This window comes from Carassius carassius, chromosome 21 (genome assembly GCF_963082965.1).
Source record: "Carassius carassius chromosome 21, fCarCar2.1, whole genome shotgun sequence".
Lineage (NCBI taxonomy): Eukaryota > Metazoa > Chordata > Actinopteri > Cypriniformes > Cyprinidae > Carassius > Carassius carassius.
The window spans coordinates 26143178-26170250 of NC_081775.1; the positions used below are offsets into that span (position 1 = coordinate 26143178).

Here is a 27073-nt window from a genome sequence, read left to right on the forward strand (position 1 = left end):
AGAATAGCTGGAAAATGAGGTGATATTAAAATGCATATTTTGAGAAAATGAAAGCGAGTTTTGACCTTGCATGCATGTAATCCTATTATAGGAGACTCCCAAAACAATATTAGGAACCCTAAAAATGGCTTAATAGAGGCACTTTAACACTGACCATCAGTGTTAGAATGGATAATATTTTCATGCTTGTGATTGCCCTAATCGCTCTTCCCAAGTATGTCGCAGAGTATCCCGAATGTGGTGTCGATCGGTCACCAGATCTGCCCTGGAAAGATGCAAATTGTTTGCGCCCTCACGCTCGGTGCTAAACCTGAGATGATTTACACAGATAATCCTGCCATGGCTGATGTCTCATGCACGGAGGGAAACTACACTGAATAACAGCTGTGTGGGCAAATTTACACATAAACTCAGGCTTTGTTGACTCTCTGAGCAAACACATTGTTAAAAGCTACATGTTCCAGATTACTGTATAATCTGTGTTTAGACATATCAGGGTTACTTGGACACTTTTTAGCATTCTTGTGTCAGATCTTACTGTAATATTAGATCTCTTTGCTTTCTTTTATCCTCTCATTCCAAAAATAAACACAGTCTAACTATTTTTATCCGATTATTTGCTTTTTTAAAGGGACAGTGCGCCCAAATATGAAATTCTGTCATCATAGTTATCTTAATGTCATTCAAAGTACCTGTACAAATTTTTCTTCTGTGGAAAACAAAAGAAGATAGTTTGAAGAATGTTGGTAACCAAATAGTTTCGGTTCCCATTCATTTCCTTTATACAGTCAAAAAGTATAATGAAGTGAATTAGAACCGAAATGGTTTGATTAACAATATTTTTAAAAGTGGTGTTCAACAGAAAGAAGAATTCATAGCGATATGCTTTTAAACCATACAAAGGAAGTGAATGGGAACCAAAACTGTTTGATTACCAACATTCTTCCAAATATCCTATTTTGTGCTCCACAGAAGAAAGAAAGTCATACATGTTTGGAATTGACATGAGGGTAAATAAAACACCCTTTTCATTTTTGGCTTTGTTTCTGACCCTTTAAAATATTTTAATACACTGACTCACATCCTGAAATTCACAATAATAATAATACTAATAATCACATTGTGTTAAAAGTACATATATGTGATGATTTTGCGAAAATCCATCAAACTTGCAATATCATAAATGAACATAATTACAAACTATTTTTGCATGGAAACACAAGCTGTTCCAGTGGAACAGATGTAACTGACAAAGCAGCAAAGCCAAAAGCGATCCAGTCCAAACTCACCAGAGTGCAGAACCTCTCCGGTGGATTCCCACATGTGATATCGGGAGGATCCACTCTAATCTGCATGTACTCCTTCATGGACCTGGGTTTTGGCTGGCAAGCGTAATATTCCCATGTTGGTCCATCGTCTGTGCTGACCAGCGACTTACAGATATCGTACTGGCCGAGCGTCAGAATAATGCACTGTAAGAGCAGGAGCGCCTGTGAGAGCATGGCACTGGATGGGTCCATGGGCATGAGAGAAAGGCAAGGGGCGCCACAGCTATTAGGTTTATCAGCATGGAAATTATTTAGATTGTGAAATATCGAATATCCATCATGGTGCCAAAAGGGTAAAGTCTGGTCCTCAGTGAAAAACTGTGTGCAAGTTAATGTAAAATGTGTTCCCACTGCGGTGTAATTTTTAGATCTGTTGCGACATCTTCAAAATTCAATGTTCAATTTCTATACGTGGAAGCTGACTTCAACTCCAGGGATGAATGTCACTTCAGTTCAGAGATATGAGGTACATTCAGTGGTTCTTGCACAGTCAGATGATGCCTGGTGTCAGAGTCCAGTCTAAGATTCACGTGTGATGAGAATAGCTGTTTCATTTCTGATGGGTTGCCTATAGAAATAGGAGGGGGGGGGGGGCAAATGGAAATAAGCAACATATACTGTATTCCATACAGTTACCTAACATACAGTAAAATATATATGAAAACACAATGCATGCAGTTGCATTATAGTTCATGAAAAAAAAGTACATTTAGCAAGGCATTATCTATACTGTTAAGATATTATTTTGTCAAAATGATGGTTTTTATTATAAGAAAATATATGAATATAAAATAATGCCTTATGTTTTAAATTAAATGTTATGCATTTTTAATATCATGTGCTGCTCTGATGATGTTTGTTGTTCGAGTAATAATGTGCCGTGTTTTCACAAGTTTTCATTTGTCACAGATGCTTGAGATATAGCCTAGGTTATGATTACTTTTAAAGTCACCATGCGGTATTATTATTACACAGTATTATATTATATTGTGTTTTTATCAGCACGTTTTATATTAACATTATTAATTATATGAATAACTAACATTTTATTATGTATACAGTTTGGAACTGTAAAGTAACAGACAACAGTATGATTAAAACACCGTCATTGTATTTTACGACAATTTTCCACCCAAAGTGTAATATTTCTGTTATAATGTAGAGAACTTTTAATGCAGAGCTTTGAGAACCTGTCACTTTCTCCAAGTGCACATATTCCTTATGCAGTGCAGTTTTCCACTTTGCAATGGAAAACAATTTTTTTTTTTAAATGTATAGCCTACGTAGGTCATCCGAAAAGGACACGCTCCAAAAGAATGCGAATAAATAAATTATATTATGACGTAACATGAAATGCGCGCAAATATTACACAATGTTATTGTGTTTATTTACAAATAAAACGGCGATCAGAAATGCAAATCAATGGCTAAAGAGATGAGCAAATAATTGTTAGAAAACGGAGCAAACAAGTTTAGTTAAAAGCACTTTTCCCAAAACATCCGGGGATTTTAATAGACTATAACCTAACCTATTTCTCATAAGCTAAAGTTGTGAATTCATCAAAGAGCATCTTCTGAAATGCTGCCCGTGTTTTGATCGTTTATAAGCGACTGAGAATATTCAATGACCAAAATACGTAGACTAAATAAGTAACACACTTGAGTAACCTTACCTTGGTTCCAGAGATCAGCACCTTTTACTGTTCCCAGATGAATTTCTTCCGTATAAACTCTCACTCTCTCTCTCTCTCTCTCTCTCTCTCTCAGTCAGTTCCCTGCCATATCACTAGAGATGTATGAGAAACACATGCACACGTTACTCCTCTCCGTAGATCACAGCAAACGCGTTCTCCTTCGTGCTTTCTACGGCTGACACGTAGTTTGTTGGAAAGCATTCTAGATAGATGCCCTACATCCAGACTGCTCCGAAGCAAATCATGTATTGCCTGAAAAACGTGCATCTAAAGTTTCTGTCCCTGCCTTCATTGATGCCTCTGTCCTGTGCGTTCAAGGACAGACTTCACACACCTCCCATTCCCATCCTGTCTTACTCCATCCGCGCTCCTGCTCCACTCACTCTACTGTTCCTATCTATTTGCGCATCGCAATATCTGACTTTCATTTGTCTTTTACAGACCTCGATGAAAATACTTTTGTTCACTGCAAGCTGCATGTCTTGTCTAGTCTAACTAGTGTGGAGCAGAAGTTTAACTACGGGCTTGAAGAGCTCAACCGTCCCAGCAGAAGATGAGGCCGTCCGCCCCGCTTAAAGAGACAGATCCGAGGCTGAGGTTTTCCAGTCTCCTCTCACAGCGTAGCCTACTAACAAGTCCAACCCTTACAGAATAACACGTTAGAAGTATTAACCTACTGCAGTAAAACTGTGGTAACTTATATAAATGAATAAATAACACATAACAGAATGACAGTAAAACGTCGAAAGCGCTTCATAATCGAGGATACAATAAAAGCGTTTTTTTTTTGACGGACAATCTAGTGAATTGAATGCACTCCGAATAAATTAGCAAATCAAACATGCTTTCTTATTTTATTTTTTAACAAATGCTCGGTAAAAATATGTTTAATTCTCAGAAAATGCTGATCATCAGCATGTCAGGAGGTATTTATATATTTTTAGCCTATTTTATTTAGGCTATATTCGATTTATGAGGTGTGCAATTTCGATGAGCAACAGCCAACCTAAATAACAAACATACAAATAAATAGCCTAAATAGTCTGAAACCACGAAAATCGCATTGCATGTAACATGGTTGCACATTTAACATATGATAAATGACACTTTTAGCCTACTCTAAAATATTTAAAAGAATGCTGTTTGGGTCGTCTAATGTCGCTGTTCATCACGGTAGCTGCCCAAAACACGATGGCATGCACAGTCATCGCATATACTTTCCGTGACGTATAAATTTAAACAATGACAGAAATAGTGAGTTTTTGATTACAAACAAGATATTAGATTAAAACAGAAATTAGATATAACCTACTGCCACTTTCCAAAACTGCAACTTTATTTGCAAACCTTTTAGCTTTCGTCATTTGAGTCATTTTCTTATAATTACGATTTTATTAAAGAATAAAACATGATTCTATCAATCATTTTGCTTGTGTTAGACTATTGGTATACCAATAAACGACTAATACAAAAGTGAACGATCGAGCCCCTGTTAGAAACTACAAATCCCATCATCCCTTCAGTGTCAGTGACGTCACTCGTGCGCCAGTTTTCGCGGACGCAGCAGCCATGGCGGACGTTATGAATGTTGGAGTGAATTTAGAAGCGTTTTCTCAAGCGATTAATGCCATCCAGGCTCTTCGATCGAGTGTCACCAGGGTGTTCGATTCTCTTAAAGATGGGATGAAAAATAAGGAGACCCTTGAAGGGCGGGAGAAAGACTTTATAACTGAATTCCAAGATAATTTACAGTCAGTCAATCGCGACTTAAAGTGAGTTAATTGTCTAAGAATTCAGTAACCGTGTGAAATGTTATAAAGGTAAACATAGTCACTGCCAAAATGCAAGTGTTTGCCTATTGTATTAAACAATGGTACCATGCTACTACCCACTGCTTTCGGCATTATGAGAGATTATGAATTCCCACATTAATTTATTTTGATTTTAATGTATTATGGTATGTTTTTTCTAAATAATGACTGACATCTTTTTAATTATGGCTCAGTAAATTAAAATACCTTGATTTAATCTTGGCTTTGGGAACCATAATTAAAAAGATGTAATCATATGTTACATCGGTTTCATTATGTATGGTAAAAAACACTTTTGTTTCTTGTTTCTGCAGTGAATTGGAGCGTCTCAGTAATTTGGTTGGCAGGCCGTCAGAGAGTCACCCCTTACACAACAGTGGACTGCTCAGTTTAGACCCCGTTCAGGACAAAACACCTCTCTACAGCCAGCTTCTCCAGGCTTACAAATGGTCCAATAAAGTAAGTTGTCAGCATTTTGCTGATTCCTTGCATTATAGGCTTTATATGCAACACACAGGAGGTTTAAAGGTAATGGAATGAAGTTTAAATGATAAATGTTGTAAATGGTCTATTCAGACTTCAGCAATATATCACTCCAGAAATATGTTCAATACTGAATCACGGAATAGAGGGTCACCTTCATGTGGTCCAGGGTTACCACAGTCTTGGACATAGTTAAAAAGGTTTTTTTTTTTTCTCCATGCTTTGAAAAAGATATATGGATTTTTCAAAATGTAGGGTCAGCAAGATTTTATTTTTAATGTTTAAGAAAGATGTCTCTGATGCTCATTAGGGCTGCATTTATTTGATCAAAATGCATTAAAAAAAAAAACGAATAATGTGAAATAATACTAAAAATGTAATTTATTTCTCTGATGGCAAAGCTGGATTTTCATTACTCCAATCATGATCCTTAAGAAATTATTATAATATGCTGATTTAATGCTCAAGAAACATTTATTATTATTTTTAGTATTATATTTTTGTGGAAACCATGATGTTTTTTTTTTTCTCAAGTGTTCTTTGATCAATAGGAAGGTCACAGAAATAACTATAAGTTATATAATAATAATAATAAATATAAGGAACACTAGTCAACATTTGAAGTGGATCAAAACCTTTCATTTAAATTGTCCTAAAACCAAAATGTGTTCTTGTCTAAAGACTCCTTTTTTGATCTACTTCAAATGTTGACTAGTACTGTATTTTGTGTCTTTGCCATTCTTCACTGAACAATTTAATGCATCCTTGCAAAATAAAAATAATTTTTTTGTGTGTATATATATATATAAAAAGTTTAAAAGTTTAAAAGTTTAGTCAAAGTATTTATATATATATATATATATATATATATAAATAAATACTTTCTGACTAAACTTTTAAACGGTATATGATTAGTCATTGGAAAGGTAATGGAAAAGTCATGTAAGTGTTTGAAATTCTCATTGGTGAAACTTTCGGAAGACAAAAGCATTTTATTTATAGTGGTTACATTTGATACAAAAATAATGTATATTTAAAAAAATTTAAAAAAAAATAAAACGTAAAACACTGGGCAGAAAATGTAAACATTTAGAAGAAAAATGCTAATTGGGGGAATTAAGTCCTAAACACATGGCAACTTCAAGCATCAAAACTAGAGGCTTGTTATCGATGAAAGACAACGCAAATGTCAAAATTCAATGTTTTCAGGATCAATAACCATAAAATATCACAGACTTCGTGATCATGATTAAAGTCCTAGTCTTCAGTATGTAAACAAAGATGCATATTGTAGTTTATTTGTGTTCTACACAATGATATAATCGCTAAGTGAACAGATTTGTAGCATCATATATTTAAAAAAGAATATTTTGCGTTCTATGGAAATTGGAGGTGTTGGTTAAAGAGTTTTTTGCCTTAGTGGACAGTATGGACAATGTCTGCATTTAATATTAAAAGTTACTACACATACATCCATGAATTCCAGACGAACATGAATACAAGACTCACATCATCATGGGCGTCAGACTCAGTTGAGACATGGAATTGAATATCATCTTGCATCTAATAATACTTTAATACTATAATCATGAGGAAGCCGGTCTACAGTTTGATGATCTAATTCGCAGCGCATCAATGAGACACATTATAGCTTGTATCTGTGATTTGCTTAAAGCAATGTGAGAAGTTTGAAATGTGAAAAAGCTCGCCAAGTCCGTCTGCCTAATTCGACAGAAAATAGAGTTGTTACTTCTTGCCTAGTAAATCTTCTTTTGTTCCTGAAACAGCTGTAAAATGATGTTCTCGTTGGATCAAGGTCCTCGAGCGAATCCTCTCAATAGAACGCTCACCATGTCTTGGCAGAAGAGCACACACTTGAGATTCAATAGATGTGGGTGTTCTCACAGCAGAACCAACATTTGCTCAATATCCATTACGGCTGAGTGCTTTGACTTCTTTTGATCTTGAGTAGGTCTTCTGTCCTAAGTGTTATTGAACAAGATTTGCTATTCTTACTGTAAATGCAATTTCACAGGATGTCTGCTCTGTTCTTGAGTTCTTTGATGCTTCACCCTTTCAGGTGATGCAGGTAGCATTATGATAGACTGGGAGACAACGCACAAAGCAGTGGTTTAATTCTTAATTTCAGATGTTTTGCAGTTGATTACCTGTTTGGATTTCCTGCATGAATTGTTGAATGTATGGCAGGTTTTTGGTGCAGAATAACTGGGGTTAAAGTGCTCAATCAATAGAAGCTACTCATCAGTTGCTCTCTTCACACTGCTCGTAGGTGTACACAGGTCAGCTTCTTTGTGCAAAGTCAGATCTTTTCAGCATTGCTATTTCACAGAAAAGCTCTTGAAACATCAGTGGTAGGTGTCTTTTTTTTTTTTTTTAGACATTCAAATAAATAAAACTTTATTTTTTGTCATTGAATTGTTTTGAAATGTTTCATGCCTCTTCTTGCCCAGAGGTGCTTTTATTGACACTTTTTAATTCCTTTTTTCCAGTTAAGTGGTTGTGCATCCCTTTCTATGTCACAGTGTCTGTATTTTTTAAGAAATGCACAATTGCAATGGCACAATTGGTTATTTACTTATGAATTTATTATTAGCACCATATTGGTTTATTTATTTATTATGAATTGATATTCGAATAATAGCCTATATATAATATATTATGTATAGCCTATAAATATGATGTATACCCTATTTTAACTTTAAACTAAAGTAAAGGTAAAGTACATTTATTTAACATTTCATATTTTTTATCTAAATTTGGTGTACTAAAATACAATTTAAATTTTTTTATTTATTTTATTGTAACTATAAAGATATATATATATATATATATATATATATATATATATATATATATATATATATATAAACACAAAATTACCAAAACAATAACTAAAATTCCAATGAACACTGAAAAAAATAAACGTGCTAATTAAAAACTTTAATAGTATCTCAATTATAAAATAACACTGCCTGTAACTTTTGCTTTTCCTCCACTTTTTTCAATTCAGTTTGGTGCCACTAGTGGTTTAGAAATGACCTACTTTACTTTTAACGGTTGTGAAAACAATACATTTCAGATTAGATTACAGTTGCATAATACAACCTAAGAGTCGAGTCACGTTTATTTATATAGTGCTTCATACAGTATAGCTTGTTTTAAAGCAGCTTCACAAGAATAAACAGGAAAATAACCGAAACAATAATGCATATTTCATCAGTTATGAGAGGACTTACTAAAGTAAATTGGCTTAAATTGGGTTTCATGTTGACTCTTGAGGTCAAAACTTTCAGATCTTTTTGTTTGAAAACCTTAACTAAATGTCTGCTTTCTACTAGTCTCATTAGTGTGAGGCGGTACTGCATCAGGACGGTTTGTGAGTTTCTTCTGCCCTCTGGGTGGTAGGCCAGCTGTTTTCCCACACTCTGAGGGTCGGAGCGTGTGTCTGGGCTGGACTCTATGCAGGCAAACACGGGCGTGAGGCCAAACCAAGCCTCTCTGCAGAAGTATTGATGCTTCCGCACTGTCTGCCCAGACAGCACAACCCCCGCCCCACTGTAAACGCGATCGATACGGTTGTTTCCGTCATTCAAATTACCCCAGGATTAATGCACTTGCTGCTTTTAGTATGGCTGTTTTTGGCCATTGTCTCCTTCGAGGTGGTTTCTGGTGGCCCGTCAACCTGCGGTGTGGGCATCCGATATCAGTTTGAATTTAGGATTAGATACGTTTCACAGTTGCATCTTTGCCAAAGACCATCTTAAAATTTTGCTAATTGGAGTTTTAGTGAGTATATAATCTGTTCACATGCTGCAGTCTGTTAAAGTTGGTCCAGTTGGATTTGAGAGTGAATATATCAAGAATATATCATGTCTTGCCTTTGGCTAGTACCATATTTTTTGGACTATAAGTCGCACCTGAGTATAAGTCGCATCAGTCCAAAAATACGTCATGATCAGGAAAAAAACATGTATAAGTCGCACCTGGACTATAAGTCGCATTTATTTAGAACCAAAAACCAAGAGAAAACATTACCGTTTCCAGCCGCGAGAGGGCGCTCTATGTCTTCAGTGGTAGACTACAGGAGCATTGAGCAGCATAGAGCGCCCTCTCGCGGCTGGAGACGGTAATGTTTTCTCTTGGTTCATTTCTCTTGGTTCATTTCTCTCGGTTCATGTCAAATTAATTTTGATAAATAAGTCGCACCTGACAATAAGTTGCAGGACCAGCCAAACTATGAAAAAAAGTGCGACTTATAGTCCGGAAAATACGGTAGTCACTCACCCTCATTATGTCCTGATGTGTTTTGTCTCAGGAATCTCAAGGTCCACTTCTTCCTGAGGTCTTAGGATTTTTTTTTTTTTTTTTTGTCTTTTTAAGTCAGAAGCATTCTACATTAGAAAATGTTAAGGACAAAATAATGCAGGTATATTTTGAAACCAAAAACAACGAACCTTCTTTTTTCCCAGACCACTTGACCAGCTTTTGTCACAAACTATCGGACAGCACTGGTATTGCCACAAAAGTTTATATGTATCATAGGATCTTCTTGACTTTGTTGCATGACTTTAAAGCCTCTTTTAAGATGGTTTATGACTGTTTAATTGTATTTGAGATGTGGTTGTGCTCTGTCAGTACAACCGAGATGTCAGGGTGCACAGAGAGACACAGTTAAGACATGAAAATTTTATACTGTCATAGAAATACTAGAGCTCCCCTCGTGCCAGCAGACTCGGGGCTGCCAGGAGCACATGAATTATGTGACATTCCAGACTTTTTTGCAGAAATATTTCATGATTTAAATTTTTGTTTTCTCAGAGAGTTTGTTTTTGTGTCTCGGGGGTTAAAACTTGGGTAGAGGGAAAATACATTCGTTGGCTTAGTTTTGTAAAAAAAAAAAAAAATGTTTTTCATAGAATAGAAAATTAAAGAAACATTAGACACAATTAAATTACATTTATTTACTCACCTTCATGACGTTTCAATAACATTTATTATGTTAAAGACAAAAAAAGGAGCATAAACATATTCCATTCAATATCACTTGATATCAATCAAATGAGTGGTCTGGCATGGAAATGTATCTTTATATATACTGTAAAATGTAAAATTTTTATTTAGTAATTCACTTTAATCAAGTTCAAGTGAGGAGGGAAATCTGGTTGTTGCATTGGTTATTTTTGGTCTCTGCCCACCATATTTTTACACTATTTACTGCATTACAAGTAACATTATGCAAATGCACTTCCCATTTAATGAAGCCAAAGCCTCAGGAAGGAGGAGACCTTGAGATTTCTGGAGCGATGGTGAGTGACAGCTAGTAACCAAGGGCCAAACATGTTTCCCTTTAATTGCCTTTGTATAACATGTAAGCATGCATCATAAGTGCGTATGACTGTGATTGAAAGAAACTCTGTGAGTAAAATGACTTTCCCAAGGTCACTTTGCAAACGGCACTCTGATATTCTTCTTGTTAAGTGACTGGCTTGCACAACTGGACAACTAATGAGATTAAAAGATTAAGAAGCAGAAATTAGCCCCACTTGTGTGAAATTGCTAAGGTTGTAATTTGCTTATGTATTAAAGAAAAATCTCTATTCTTTGGTCATGGAATTTACAATGAACCTTTACATAAGCAGTCTCTTCATTCAGACAGATTGGATCTAATCTCAGAGAAATTCTACATTTGACTTTGTTCTAAAACATGGAGTGAATTCAAATCATATTCATACAGTTGAGCTAGCTCAGACAGCGCTAAGACTCCTGATGAGCTTACGGGAACAGTGGAGATGTATTTTATATTTTATATCACTCCTGCAATATTATTATCCACTAGAGCAATCATGATACAAACTTTTCAGTAATTCATGCCAGTTCCAGTAAAATTAAATGTTTTGCATTTCCTACTTATTTACGGATTTTTTTTAGTTAGTTACTATGCACAGCTAACCAAAAATAAATATATAAAATAATTAATCACACCTTTATTTAAAAATTCTAAGAAATAGTTCAGTCAAAAATGAAAATGTTGTCTCTTCTCCCCTCTTTGTTCCAGACCTTCATGATTTTCTTTTTTTCAAGTAAACAGTGTCACTGTTAATATCAGTAGAATCTTATATTTTTCATTACCATGTTTTTACAAAGCGAATGAATGAATGAACAAACAAACAAACCTTTATTTAACAATTTAATAGGATAGTTCAGCCACAAATAAAAATTGTCATAATTTATTCACCTTTATGTTGTTCCAAACCTGCATGAGTTTCTTTTTAATGTTGGACCACAACATTCTTCAAAATAATTTTTGTATTCCCCAGTAGAAAAAAAAAGTCAGTGTAGGTTTGCCACCACATCAGGGTTAGTAAATGATGGCAGTTTTATATTTTTCTTTTGTTAGTTTTTATCCCTTTAACACTTCATGCAGAATTAAATGCTTTGTGTCACAAATAATCGTGTGACATTCGACATATGAGGGCTTGGGCGCTGCGTAGCATTCTGGGACGTTGATGGCCTCGTGAATGTAAACATTCAGCAAGTCAAACGAGAAGAAGCTGAGTTGGGAGAAAGAAAAAAGATGTTAAAATCGTGAAAAGGTTGTGGGATTTACAGGGATAAGCTAAATAGGGGTGCCAGGGACCGGTATGCGGACAAAATCAGCACTATTAACGGTTTGGATCCATATAAAAAATTCCAAACAAAGAGTGGAGCACCGACGACGACTTGCTTCCGCACTTTTGCATTACAGATAGTGCTGGGCGGTTTGACCAAAAATGTATATACCGTTGTTTTTTTTTCAAAATTATACCGGTTTTCCGGTTTATTACATTTTTTTTTTCATGCATAATCAGGTGTACAATGCATTTTCTGCTGGTTGATATTCCAAGAAGTGTGTGACGAGTGGGGCGGGGCCGAGAGACGTGGGAACAAAGCGAGGCCGGTGGAGTGATTGGAGATGAGCGACACCTGTTCGACCCACCGGTCTCGAGTCCCACGGAGGAGATGGAAGGATATAAAACTGGAGCGACGACAGTGAAGGACGAGAGAGGACCAGGCCTGGTTAACATCGCAACGGAAATATACACCGGTTTTCGGTATGAACCGGTTTACCGCCCAGCACTAATTACAGATATCTTCGGCTACCTTGTTTGTTTTGTGAGCGCCTACACTTCAGAACAGTTTCCCAAGCTACAACTCATTGGAGTCTCATGTGCGGTTCACAAATGGATGGGTTTAGGAGCTGCAGATCATAAAGCCGGCAAACAGTACAGTAATCCGGACAACGGTAAGCTGCGCTCCACCTACTGTAGCTGCTAGTTAAGTAACTGTTAGTGCTAACAACCACTCACAAATGTACTTTAACTACGTTTCAAAAGTGTAGCTAGTAACTGTCAACCCTCCCGTTTTTTCCGGGGTTCTCACGTATTTGAGCTCTTTTCTCGCTGTCTTCCCATTTTAGTATTTTCCTGTAAAATATCCCGTTAGCCCTTCCATCGGACCTGTCTTTCTCTGTACTGTTGTCCTGTTCTTACACCCTTGCCCTTCCAGCGAAACAGATGTTTTCAAAGCATCGTTTTGCTTACTTGAAAGAAACCTTAGCGTGATGTTGGCTTTTTTAAGATAAAAGCGTGATTGTTACGAGAGCACGAATTCACGCCAATCTGTAAGCAAAGTCACGTTAGACTTCACGTTAGGCTTCACAACTCGCTTAGTTAATGCAGCAGTTTTGTAGTACAAATTTTTGCTGTCAGCAGAGGGATAGCGACAGAAAGATGAATGTTGAAATTTTCCCGTATTTTGGATGATTAACCCGGGAAATTTCCCTTATTTTCAATGTTCAATGTTGAGAGGGAGTATGTCTAAACAATGCACAGTAGTCCGAGTAGCAGTAAAGGAGGCCATAAACATGGTGCCCAGTGTTGCCAGATTGTAAATGCCCAAGTATCGTACCAGAAGTTCAAAATTATCGTATTTGGGAAAAAAATATCGTACACGAGTGAATACAGTTATTTATCTATTCTAAACCAACAACATTTTGACAAGACCTGCATATTTCCACAATAAATAACTAGCTGTATAGTTGGACTGAAGCAATGCGACAAAATACTATCCCATTATTTTCAGTGACTGTCTGCGTGGCGGCGCATATTAAAACATATTAAAATTATTTTTAACACTTGTTTGTTGCATCCAGTGAAGAAGGAATTTAGCTCTTGCTGCGTGCAGTTACCTCCACATATGAGCCGCTGTCATTGGAAAACTGTGTTTTGCCAGATGTTGAAGGGGTTCTTGCTGTCATGGACCGCAACAAAGTGCTCGTTGGCTTTAAAGCAGGGCACCCTCCTGCATTCTTAACACACCCTGAAGTGCACATGAACGCATTTATCGTGTCTGTAATGAGCCGATTTCGTGTATGAGTATAGAAGCCCTATAACTGCAACTACCATCATTTGAATTTTCATAAAATTCTGAAATTACCGTACATTACGGGATTTTTTTCATTATTGATCGTACATCGTTACGATAATTATCGTACGTCTGGCAACACTGATGGTGCCACAAGCCCTATTGGTGCCCAAGCCCTATTGGTGTTCGGCATCAGTGAAGTCACACTTGGAATATTTTTTTAAGAGCTAAAGTGGAGGAAAAAATGTAAAAGATAAAAAACAAAAAGTCATTTATTTTATCAATCTCGTGCATCTATACTTCAGGATTTCATAGAGATGTCTGCAATAGCTGCTGGGTCTTCACCTGTTTTTGCAGAAAGATGTACGATTTTGTTCACGTCCAGTAAATTCTAACCTCTTCGCTGTACAACCGTTGAGAACAGAAGAGTTACCACTATAGGCTGCGTGTCTAAACGCTATATCATAAGTCAGTCCCTTGTGTCAGAGTTCATATTATGGATATTTATATGTAAGCCTACATTTTTATAAAAAAAAATTTGCCCTCAAAATAATCAAAAGAATGCTGTGAATTTTGCAGAGGCTCGTGACTTTTCACATCGTACTGAACCGTGCAGCTGGTTAGGCACTTTAATCATGTCTTGAACGAAGCTGTCAGAAGAAACAAATGGCAGGCCTCAAACCCAGAGCCTACAATAAGATCAGAGAGCAGCGGACTTGCCATCACAACATGTTTCAGCCCTGCAGTTAATGATGGAGCATGTGTCTGCCAATTGACGTGCCAGGGAGGACTAATAGCCTGGTCAGTCTTAAAGATCAGCGTGGCGCGAAGGGACGAAAAAGGGTAGAAAAGAACGAGAAAAAACTAAGAGGTTCTGGGGAAAAAAACAGCGACCTTTTGAAAATGCACTGCTCTGAGAAAAATGTTTGATGTGGTAACTTTAGCCAGCTTGGATTCCTTATTAGTTCCAAGACAAGGGAGTGTAACTTTGAATGAACAGTGGTCTCTGGTCATCTCGGCCTGCTAATTCCTCATTAAAAGAGCAAGGGACAGGCGAGAACCTTTTGATATATTTTTTTCAGTGCTTGCTATACATATGAGTGAATGTTCATTTAAATTGTTTAGAAGGCCGTAGGGATGATGTCTATTTGTAAAGTTTTTGGTTGATGTTAAAATTGGATGAACTTGGTGGTACTTTGTAGGGTTTAACCTAATTGCCATCACAACTTGATTCTTAGATTGTAATTGGTAATTTAGGAATATTTGCTCCATTTTCTAAACCTTCTAAACATTTGAAATTTAATATGAATTGATACATGAAATTGAAAAATTTCCTTCAGAGCATAGAAGTGGTAGTTTTTTTTTTTTTTTTTTTTGTCAAAGAAACACATGAAATGAACATGACTGACATTATTTCTACAGTAACATAAGAAAATTAATATTACTATGGTTGCAGAACTGTTACCACATATGTATTCCATCAATCTTGGGAACAAAATTCTTTAATTTTCCAAATGTTTTGTATTTTTCCCCTTTTTTAACAACTACACAGTATAACATGTACCATTCGATAAAATTCTGATTTTATGGGCTTAATGTATTTTGTCCATTTATGCAAAATTATCTTTTTAAATTCTGGCTGCAACAATTTTTTTTGCTATCGATTGCATGGTGTCTAAAAAAGTAGTTAAAATTAAACTGTTAATAGTTTTCACACCTGCATCACATCACAAAAAGTGCCAAAAAACATCACATTTGATTTATGAATATAGTCTATATTATTTGACTTGTGTGCATCTACAGTCATATGATTGCTTTGTGTAATAGATTCTCAATCGAACTGAAAATTCTGTTCTTATTTTACAAATAAAGTTTTGTTGTCAATGATCTCAGACTTGACAAGTGTGCGTTTGCCGTCTTTTGAACCTGAGCATGGACATGAATGAGATTTCAGGATTATTAATGAATGACAAATTAACAGAAGTTTACTCTTTTCCTCACATTGAGATGTCATTTGACTTCAAAAGTCCTCTGAACTACATTTATGGTAGTTCCATTAAAAAAAAAACAGTAGGCATATTTTTATGTTTGGGTGAACTGTTCCTTTAAAACTTTTTTGATATCACATGTCTCTCTTTCCTTATTCAATCACTGCCTGTAGAAACTTGTTTAAATCCAAATTGGTTTCCTGCATGGAATATGTCTGATCTCATTTGCGTTACTCATAACCCTGATTTATGAGAACCAGGCATAGAAAATACCCTAGACCTTGTGATCCCTGGCTGATATTTAAAAATTAATTAACCCCCTTGACTGCAGCATAGCTGTCTCTTCCTCTTTCCCTCTTCCACCTTCCCAGTCTTGAAGTGTCTGTTTTCTATCTCTCATTGCATGGGGATTAATATCTTAATTATCGCTTGACTAAATATTTTCAATGAGACTGTAGATTATGCATATGGATGTAACAGCCTCTATGTAATATTTTCAGCTGCTGCTGTGTCTTGATTATTCATTCTATCAGTTTATTCAAGATACCAGTGAGCTGTTCTTATTAGATGCAGCGCTATAACTTGCATATACATTAAATTGCATATTTATTTGCACTCTCGAAAGATCTAATTTGGCATTTAGCAAACTTTTTTTATCCTATGAAACTATAATTTGTGAAGGGACAGTTTCCCATGAGCAATATTAGCTGACATGCCTCTAAAATTTTTCGAAACTACACAGTTTTTGCCTTTGCAACTGGACCTAGCATTTAGAAACCTGATTATAAATTAAATATGTCTGGTAGGAGTCAAATATGGTAATAATATCTACACCCTTTACATTCTCCCAGTAGTCTACCCCTCAAATGCTTGTAGAATGGAGTTGAACAAATTTAGGCGATTTTCCCCTCAAGGCTGTGTAAAGTTATGGTGGGATTTTAGATAAAGACGCACTCGTACAAACAGTCATTTCATCATTTTTCAGTGTAGAGTTACAAGCGGCGAATGATCAAAGAGAGCTGTTTCAACTTGTACTTAATATTCGTTACATGGTTTTGCTGTTCCCTCCTCGGCGAAGCTTCTTTGAATAGATATTGGATTTGATGGGCATGTGCAGTTAGTTGCATGGAATAATGCAGAGACGTTTGCTTGCATAAGTACAAGTCCTCTAGGTCTGCTTATAGTATTAAATGCAAAAGCATCAGGAATGAGATGCACAGCAGTCAGAGTTGTTGCAGAGATTTGGAAGATGGTGGAGGATGCCCTCATAAAAAAAAAAAAAAAACTTTAAAAAGTATTTTAAATGTTCCTGGGCACTTTGTGTGAGATAACACTTTACTTAAAGCATATACATATAGTATGCATCATAATTAAATCACAGTATAGTACAGTCGTGGCCAAAAGTTTTGAGAATTACAAATATTAGTTCTCAAAATGTTTGCTGCTAAACTGCTTTTAGATCTTTGTTTCAGTTGTTTCTGTGATGTACTGAAATATAATTACAAGCACTTCATACGTTTCAAAGGCTTTTATCGACAAATTACATGACATTTATGCAAAGAGTCAGTATTTGCAGTGTTGGCCCTTCTTTTTCAGGACCTCTGCAATTCGACTGGGCATGCTCTCAATCAACTTCTGGGCCAAATCCTGACTGATAGCAACCCATTCTTTCATAATCACTTCTTGGAGTTTGTCAGAATTAGTGGGCTTTTGTTTGTCCACCCGCCTCTTGAGGATAGACCACAAGTTCTCAATGGGATTAAGATCTGGGGAGTTTCCAGGCCATGGACCCAAAATTTCAACATTCTGGTCCCCGAGACACTTAGTTATCACTTTTGCCTTATGGCACGGTGCTCCATTGTGCTGGAAAATGCATTGTTCTTCACCAAACTGTTGTTGGATTGTTGGAAGAAGTTGCTGTTGGAGGGTGTTTTGGTACCATTCTTTATTCATGGCTGTGTTTTTGGGCAGAATTGTGAGTGAGCCCACTCCCTTGGATGAGAAGCAACCCCACACATGAATGGTGTCAGGATGCTTTACTGTTGGCATGACACAGGACTGATGGTAGCGCTCACCTTTTCTTCTCCGGACAAGCCTTTTTCCAGATGCCCCAAACAATCGGAATGGGGCTTCATCGGAGAATATGACTTTGCCCCAGTCCTTAGCTGTCCATTCACTATACTTTATGCAGAAGATCAATCTGTCCCTGATGTTTTTTTTTTTGGAGAGAAGTGGCTTCTTTGCTGCCCTTCTTGACACCAGGCCATCTTCCAAAAGTCTTGGCCTCACTGTGCGTGCAGATGCGCTCACACCTGCCAGCTGCCATTCCTGAGCAAGCTCTGCACTGGTGGCACTCCGATCCCACAGCTGAATCCTCTTTAGGAGACGATCCTGGTGCTTGCTGGACTTTCTAGGATGCCCTGAAGCCTTCTTTACAAGAATTGAACCTCTTTCCTTGAAGTTCTTGATGATCCTATAAATTGTTGATTTAGGTGCAATCTTAGTAGCCACAATATCCTTGCCTGTGAAGCCATTTTTATGCAATGCAATGATGGCTGCACGTGTTTCTTTGCAGGTCACCATGGTTAACAATGGAAGAACAATGATTTCAAGCATCACCCTCCTTTTAACATGTCAAGTCTGCCATTCTAACCCAATCAGCCTGACATAATGATCTCCAGCCTTGTGCTCGTCAACATTCTCACCTGAGTTAACAAGACGATTACTGAAATGATCTCAGCAGGTCCTTTAATGAAAGCAATGAAATGCAGTGGAAAGGTTTTTTTGGGATTAAGTTAATCTTCATGGCAAAGAAGGACTAAGCAATTCATCTGATCACTCTTCATAACATTCTGGAGTATATGCAAATTGCTATTATAAAAACTTAAGCAGCAACTTTTCCAATTTCCAATATTTATGTAATTCTCAAAACTTTTGGCCACGACTGTACATGTTGTCGTGATTAGCGCTAAATCGCCATCACCTGCTTTCAAATGGAGCGGCACTTAATAGACAGAGCCGTAGATCACTGACAAGCTACGCAATATCGCATTCATTATCGCAGATGAATCGCCTTCGATAGTGAACGCGATAATGCGTAGCTTGTCAGTGATCTACGGCTCTGTCTAATAAGTGCCGCTCCGTTTAAAAGCAGGTGATGGCGATTTAGTGCTAATCATGGAACCAGATTTACAGACTAGATGCGCATGATCATATCGTTAGATATATCGCCCAGCCCCAGTCGTAAATAACTGTATGCACTAATATGTACCCATTTATGGCTTCACCTTTTAATAGAATAATACATTGAAGCACATGATCAGTATATTGCTTGCACTAAGCTTATACACCCACCCACCCACACCAAAGTGTTTCCTTGGAATGCATTTGTGTGTTTTTGAACTGTCTTATTAAAACAGAATGTGTAACATCTTGGATTGGATTATAGCATGATAATGTGGTATAGCACAATGCAATGGTTTTTCTGTGCTCCTGTGATTGTGTCTGCTTCCAGTGAAAGAAGCTGTCTTGTTTTGTTCCATTTGACGGTGACATTGATTGTGTGTGCTTGTCCCGTGCATCCTCTCACAAGTCAGATTCTGACCCTGTGCTTTAATCTTCAACTGCCTCAATGAGAGGACACACTCAGCTGCCTTACAGCATTGTGGGTAATGCCCATCTTGTCCTCTGAGTCTCTCTCTCTCTTGTACTCATTCTCCACTGTCCTCCACGTCTTTTGTCCTTTGCCTTGTTTTTTCACTGTCCCTTATTCTTTGTGAACAAGGCTCCATCTTGTAGATGTTGCTTTAGGTTCCTCTAATTGACAGAAATACATAGGAAACAATGGGTAGCATGCTTTAAAAAAAAATCATAATTTTATTCAATATTCAGTGTATATTTTAACATACACACTAATATATATATATATATAGAACCCCTCCCAAATATATATATATATATATATATATATATTCTATATATATATAGAACCCCTCCCAAATATATATATATATTCTATATATATATATTCTATATATATATAGAACCCCTCCCAAAACGCCAATTGAAAATTTACTGGATAGAACAACAGTAATTCCTATTGCAGTTATGCCAAAAACAAAAAAGGAATTTTGTAATGGTTTCATGGAAACTGTAAGAATTTCTTTTTTTTTTTTTTTTTTCTTTTTCCAGCAGGGTAATGATACTCATACTGTGCTGCACATTATTGACAATATTGAGCTGAAGCTTGACTTGGCAAATTTAAAATTGCAAATCAAATTGCAATCGCAATATCTGTCAAAAATATCGCAATTAGATATTTTCCCCATATCGCACAGCCCTAATTTGCAATCCATGTTACTTCTGAAATATTTCTGAGTAAGACAGGATATTCATCAAGAAAAATTTAGGATGAGACTATTTAATTGAGTGTTTCATACCAGAATTAATGCAGGTGATATTTTAATAGAAAATCATAATGCGTATATATATTGGAAAAATTATTATTATTATATTTTTGTAAGCCATTATGTATAATTCATTATAAAGGGTTAAAGTGGAGGCCTATAATGCATTATAATTATTCATAATGTGCATTATTATACATTAGGCTACATTTTAACCCAATTTAATTAATGCTCAAATTTTATACTATTATTAATAATTAATTGAATAGTCTTTTTTTTATTTGATTTCATATTGATTTTCTTTTTAAGGTAAAAAAATTAATGAAGAAGTCTCACTTCTCCGAGTAATTAATATTATATTAATTCATTAGAACTGACAGTTTGATTTGCACATAAATAAATTGAACTTATTAACTCCAGTTCCAGCAGTCTTATCACAAATATATCAAACATTCAGTATGTTCCCCAGTCATGTCATAATGAAGACTATTTTGAGTTATCCATGAATCACCAAACTACACAATTAGCCTTTCGCCGAGCCCCGCCCCCCTTAGTTACTGTTGCTACTTCCGACAAACAAATGGTCAAACACGACCAGCGCGACAGATTGCCATGACGGGAAGAGGTATACCCGTGCGTGTCATTGACCTTTTTTGGAGTAATACCTCCACGATATCCTCCAGATCGAGGCAAAAGGGGTTACAGTATGCCGTGGAGGGAAAAAAAGCGAAATCTGAGAAACACCATGACCTGTACCTCAAATGCAACCAGCACAGCCTTGTGTACCAGTCATGCTCTTGCACTGCCGGGAAAGTTCTCTTTCATATGTTATGGTCTATTACGAGTAGCTATTTTTATTATTATCTTGGTGAGTAAAGGTTTTAAAAATGATAACTAAGTACTAATTGAGTCTTAAATGCATAATGTAGACATATAGGCTAGCCTATATAGGCTAATGTTGGCATTATTCTTTTATTAAATTTCAGCTGCTATGGCGAAGCAAATAAGGCAGTCTTTATCTTAATTAATTTCATTATTGCCAAATACCCATCTTAATTTAGAATTTATCTTAATTAAATTTTTTAAGAAAGACTCGTTTTTATTGGTGCGTTGGCCTATTTATAGGCTAAATGAGTCTATACCTAGGGCTATTTAGAGTTCTGAGATGTTACGATGTCACAGATGACTTATTTTATTTCTTTGTTCAAACTTCCAAGTGGCCTATTACGTTAGTCATGTATAAATTGTTAAAACATGTATAAATGACTCATTCTTGACAAAAGGCAAAAGAGCTGTGTGCGTGCGTACATTTGAATAATGTCGGGCTGTAAACGGGTTCGGGCTTTTAAAAAGCTGTCAATCAAAATGTACTTGTCTGGCTTGGGCCGAAATCTGTCGGGCCTAACTTTTAAGGCCCGATTACAGCTCTATTCTAGTGTCCGATTTACAAACGCCATGGGCGCACCGCTTCACCATCTTGCTTGGAGTCAAAAATTGTCGGAACTGCCTCACATAGTAACGGTTGCTATGATGTGTGATTGGACAATGGCCGTTTTGGGGGAGGGGCCGGTGAAACGCTAATTGCCAGGGGCCAGTATTTAAGCCAGTGGTGATTGATGTGGATGTTTTTAATGCACCAAATCTCTCAAGCCACTTGACATTCAAAAACCCCTGAGCCATCTTGACAGCATCTTCTATTTGTGGTGTTGTTTTTTTCTTACCTTGTTATACAGGCTTTTTATTTATTAGCAAGGGCTTTTTATACAGCTGGAGCCCAGCTTCCCACCAAACGTGCTATGCTCGTATAAGATCTGCCCCTTACCAAGGCGGCTCATTAGCTACGAAAAGGAGATTCAGTTAATTAAAATAATTCCCTGTTAACACAGCTGCTTTGGTCAGCCAAATTAAACAGGGGGAGTGCTGCACCGTCTGCTTCTCACTCAGCAAACGTCGGTCCACTTCCTCGGAACATGGCTAATTAGCTCAATAGGAGGAATATTTTAATAGCAATTAATGAGGCACGGGCCTATGCGAGCTCTAATTTAAGAGCCTGGTTTGTATGGAGGTGCATGCCGATGAATTCTGCAGCCTGATGAGATCACTTTTGTCACTGCTTGTGTTCCGATCGGCCTCGCTCACTACCAGCATGTTGCTCGTAGACTATTGATTTTCTGGAGATCACCCAGTAAGCTCACTGCGGTGTTGGAGAAGATACTTTGAAGGTGCACTTTGTCAAGCAATAAGTCACTCATATATAAAAGTAGTTGGTTAACAATCAAGTTAGCTAGCATTGAAGTTCTCTTAGGCTGAGTTTCTTAAAAGTATCGTAAGCCTAAATAGCCCATTGGAACCACTGGAAAGCAATTTCCCAATGTTTAACTGCCCAGATGTTGGTTAAGCATGCAGGATGATGTCAGGTCCAGACTTCTGTCACATCCATTAACATCTGTCCTGATGTGATTGACAGAGTGCTACACCTGAGCATTCTGGGTAGCGGACACCTTTCACATGATTTCATCACATGAGCAGAAGAGCTATTGACAGGCTTCTGCGATACTGCGGCTTCAAAGCCAAAGATATTACACGCTCAACATAGTAAGACAGGAGGCGAGGGGGAGGAGGTGGGCAGGAGACGAGGAGGAACACAAGGAAAACGTGATGGAGTACTATATGCAAGCAACTGTGCTTTCTCCCAGAAGAGCAGATTGTTGACAAGATTGGAACTGTGCTATGGGTAAACAATTCATAAAAGTCCAATTAGGCTTTGATTTCGTTTTACATTTTTGCTGTCTTTTGTAAGCTGCAGAATATTCTCTGGACACTCATGTTTCGAGTTTATGAATTCATGGCTTGAATGCAGTCACTGTGGGACTCAAATTTGAGCCATTGGCCATAAAACTCTGAATAGATGCTTTTACTATTTTACTATTTCGCATTTACAATAGACCTTATGCATCAGAGAAACAGGTGCACAGCCGTATTTAGAACTTTGTCTTTGAACTTCCATTTTTGCGATACAGGTATCATCATTGTTGAAGAGTAAATGGCTAGTGAAGTGAATTTACTTACTTCTCAGTTCTTATAGAAGCGGATGTCATAACAAATGTCAGCCGAACGGGAAGAATTTCAAACAAGTGGTTAATTTTATAAAGTTGTAAGACCTTGCCTTCACACTGTTAAAAAACAGTCTTGGAGATGTTACCACAGTTCTTCTGGATTGAGTCTGTCTCAGTTTGTTCTGTTTCTTCATGTCATTCCAAACAGACTGCATGATGATGAGATCAGATCTCTGTGTGAAGCACTGGCTGCTGTCAGACCAAAATCTCACTAGATTATTACAATTAATGGCAAAATTAATGTTTGGAAATGTAAACTGATATTTCCTACTGACACACTACAGCAAAAGATAGAAATAACTGTCTTCAAAACATTTTGGTTTTGTGCTCTAATAATTTTGGCCACCACAGTATTAAAAATTAACAAAATGTAATTTTCAAATAACATTCATTTGTTATAAATTGTATAACAATTGTATAAATGTATATGAAATGTTAGTGTGCATTCCTAATAAAGCCAAAATAAATGGAATTGAATAATCATGATTAGGAGAATGTGTTGATTTTACAGCCATAGTACATGAACGTGTGTTTCTTTCTGTAGTTACAGTACCATGCAGGTCTGGCCTCCAGTCTACTAAACCAACAGTCACTCAAACGGTCAGCCAATCAGATGGGAACATCTGCCAAAAGAAGACCCAAGGTCCAGCCCAGCACCCTCGCCCTTCCAACACAGTGAGTACGGGCTCAGATTTTTAACCATGTCTCATAACCAGATTGAATTTTTACCTGTGAAACCAGTTTAGTTGTTGTTAACTTTGTCTAGTAAATGTACCACATATGGACTTGATGTCCAAGCACAACATAGATGTAGGATTAAAAAAAGCACAAAACAAGGCCAACATTGATGAAAACTGAAGTCACCAGCATCTGCTTGTCCATAGACTCATTTCAGGAGGTCAGAGGTGACCATTGATTCTCTTTCTCTCTATTGGTTCATCTGATTACCAGTGTCACTGGGGTCTTAGACCATAGGCTTTAATAATAAAGCACAGCGAGTGTGATTCGGTGAAATGAGAGGAGAAGAGAGCATGGACTCTGGAGGGAAGATGAAAGACGGATGGAGAATGAACAGAAAATACGTATGAAGGACTGATAGAAGAGATGAGAGCGGAGCCCAGGTGGTCTGTGTCCCTCTGAAAAGCCCACTGATGGGTTACCACTTCGGTTTCTCCTTGCAAATGTGCTCTTTTTAATCTGATTCTGTTTATTTCTTTCCAAGGTCCTTCAAAGTGATTGTTCATTTATTTCAAGTTGTAGTGGTCTCTCCTTTGCTCTGATGCCTGTCTGGGTGCTCGTAGCGCAATGTGTTGTCCGATGCTGAAGGACAAGGAGAAGGAACACTACTTTGCAGTGTGTAACATACTATCTACTGTGTCCAAAATTGCTCTCTTTTCCCTATATAGTGTTGTCTAAACAGTAAATAACATCAAAAATATATTCAATTTATAGTTAGGTTTTTGAACCCAGATGCAACCAGTTTACATGCACTAACTCCAAGTTTTCCAAGCACCTGAAGCCATCAAAAATGCAGCAAGATGTGTTTGCAAATTGGAAACGAGTGTACATTTTATTAGTTAACTTAATGTTATTAGTTAACTCATTGCCAAGTGATTTATCTTGCTTGATTAATCAAATACAATAACTTTCTTTTATCTGGGAGGATTGTACACAGAGGAAATGCGAATATGGTGAATGATTCACCAATACTCATTATTCACCTGAAGAAGACAGACAATCAATAAAATTGACAAACAGTTTTAGAGATTTTGGTAGATTCGGAGATTTTAGAGATTTGGTCTTTTTTTTTTTTGGTCTTAAGGGGGAAGTCGTGGCCTAGTGGATAGAGAGTTTGACTCCTAACCCTAGGGTTGTGGGTTCGAATCTCGGCCTGGCAATAAAACGACTTAGGTGCCCTTGAGCAAGGCACTGAACCCCCAACTGCTCCCCGGGCGATGCAGCATAAAAAATGGCTGCCCACTGCTCCGTGTGTGTGTGTGTGTGTGTGTGTGTGTTCTCTGCTCTGTGTGTGTGCACTTTGGATGGGTTAAATGCAGAGCACGAATTCTGAGTATGGGTCACCATACTTGGCTGAATGTCATTCACTTTTCCGAAACTTTACACTACTGTTCAGAAGTTTGAAATCAGTTAGATTTTTGAACTGAATTCGACGGATTCTTTTTCATCCATCCACACAAAAAACATTAGCAGTACCCTAAAGTGAGTTGCTCGTGACAAATCTGCTTTTAGGTGACTGAAAGTGGCCTGAAGCTGACTGGCCCATCAGTTTACAATGCACTGTGTATCTTTAATACCACCGTGCTGCTTTTCGGATGGGAAAGGATGTTGAACGGAGCAAGGTGAACAAACGTCAATGTCCTGATGAATTTGCCGTTTCTAAAAGGAGCGGCGCATGAATTATGCAGCACAACCTTCATGCGCTTTTGCTTTTATGTTACTTTTTTATGTGCCAGCGTTCTGATCGCATTCCCGTCCAACATTGCTGCTTGCTTAAATGAGTGGACCGAAAGTAGAAAGTAAGGCTGTCCCAAAACCAAAAGTTTCTTAATGCATTTTAATAGATGTTTACTGTGTAAATAAATGATAATATGATAAATTATTACAGTTGTAACTGGCCTAGATTGGGTGCGCTAACTAATTTGCAAGCAAAGTGATGGCCAGCTGTAGTGATTGAACATTTATAAATGATGATAAAAAGAAAATGAGTAGAGGCCTAAAGAACCTTCAAAATAATCAAATCAACAAATCTGAGGTTTATTGATTAATTTATTCTATAAGTCTGTTATAATCTTTCATACTGCCATTTAATGAACCAGCAGGAGTTTCTACAAAAAGATCTGTTTTAAAATCACGGCATGTTAAACTAGCCTGATAATTGAGGCCCAGAGGAGAGTCTGATTGATAGCTGGTCCCATTCTATTGCATTCATTGCAATATTACTCTTGTAAACAGAATTACACAGCATTTACTCATATAATCTGGCTCGAAGGGATCGTGTCTGCGCTTGAGCACTTTCCCACCAGCTAAGCAGGCAGCAGTTATATGATTTGATGAATACCTTGTAGTACTTTATGTAATACCTTCATTTTGAGAACTGGTTGAATTTCTGGTTGAATAAGATAATGAAACGGCTAATCAGTGAGAGTTTTCCTGCATCACCCCGCTCAGCTCAAGGTGACCTTTGTTTTCACCAGTCAAGGCTTTGTGTTGCTTTTGAATCCTCAGGATATGAGACTGCTTCCCTCCTAGGATCAATGCAGAGAGCTGTTGTCATTTTAGTGCCTCCTGCTCCCATTGGCCAGACAGGCAAAGCCACAGTTACTGAACCGAGACTAATTCACCAATCCACCCTCATGAGACCTGCAGATTTACTTTACATGTTACTATAATTAACAGCAGCTCCATCCTGTGTCTGTCCTACTCTTGTCTCCATCCCTCCGGTTTGCACATAGTATAGATTTCTAGTTTATTATAAATCAGTTAATTACAGAACAGCTAAGTCTGGATTAAATCCATTTAAAATTTACATGTGTGAATGCAATATTATTATGAAAAGTGTTTCAAACTGTGCCAGTCTGAGGAGATGGGCTTCCCCAGGAGAGCCTCCCAAAGGCTTTTCCTAAGGTTTCTTCCTCATCTTCACTTCGGGGAGTTTTTCCTTTGGCTTGTTCATTGGGTTGTTTGTAAGGTGCCATTCTTTGCTAAGATGCTTTTGAATTCGAATTAAGATTGGAACGAAGAGGTGGCATTATTATTTTAACTCATTTTATTCATTTTAGTCTTACACTTATGTAAACATAAA

General features: G+C 37.2%; 2 protein-coding genes across 3 annotated transcripts in view; one reads left to right on the forward strand and one right to left on the reverse strand.

The window, feature by feature from the left end:
- Positions 1-3611, reverse strand: part of LOC132098006 (netrin-G2-like) — a 63737-nt gene extending 60126 nt beyond the window's left edge. For both annotated transcript variants that reach the window (XM_059504081.1, XM_059504080.1), the window contains exons 1-2: positions 3002-3611; positions 1290-1896 (exon numbers count right to left, since the gene is read on the reverse strand). In XM_059504081.1, the coding sequence (XP_059360064.1) occupies positions 1290-1526 (237 nt within the window). In that variant the 5' untranslated portion in view covers positions 1527-1896; positions 3002-3611. The remainder of the gene's footprint in view (positions 1-1289; positions 1897-3001) is intronic.
- Positions 3612-4555: 944 nt separating this feature from the next.
- LOC132098009 (mediator of RNA polymerase II transcription subunit 27-like) overlaps positions 4556-27073 on the forward strand; it is a 62515-nt gene continuing 39997 nt past the window's right edge. The window contains exons 1-3 of the mRNA XM_059504083.1: positions 4556-4794; positions 5148-5292; positions 23795-23925. Of these exons, the coding sequence (XP_059360066.1) occupies positions 4592-4794; positions 5148-5292; positions 23795-23925 (479 nt within the window). The 5' untranslated portion in view covers positions 4556-4591. The remainder of the gene's footprint in view (positions 4795-5147; positions 5293-23794; positions 23926-27073) is intronic.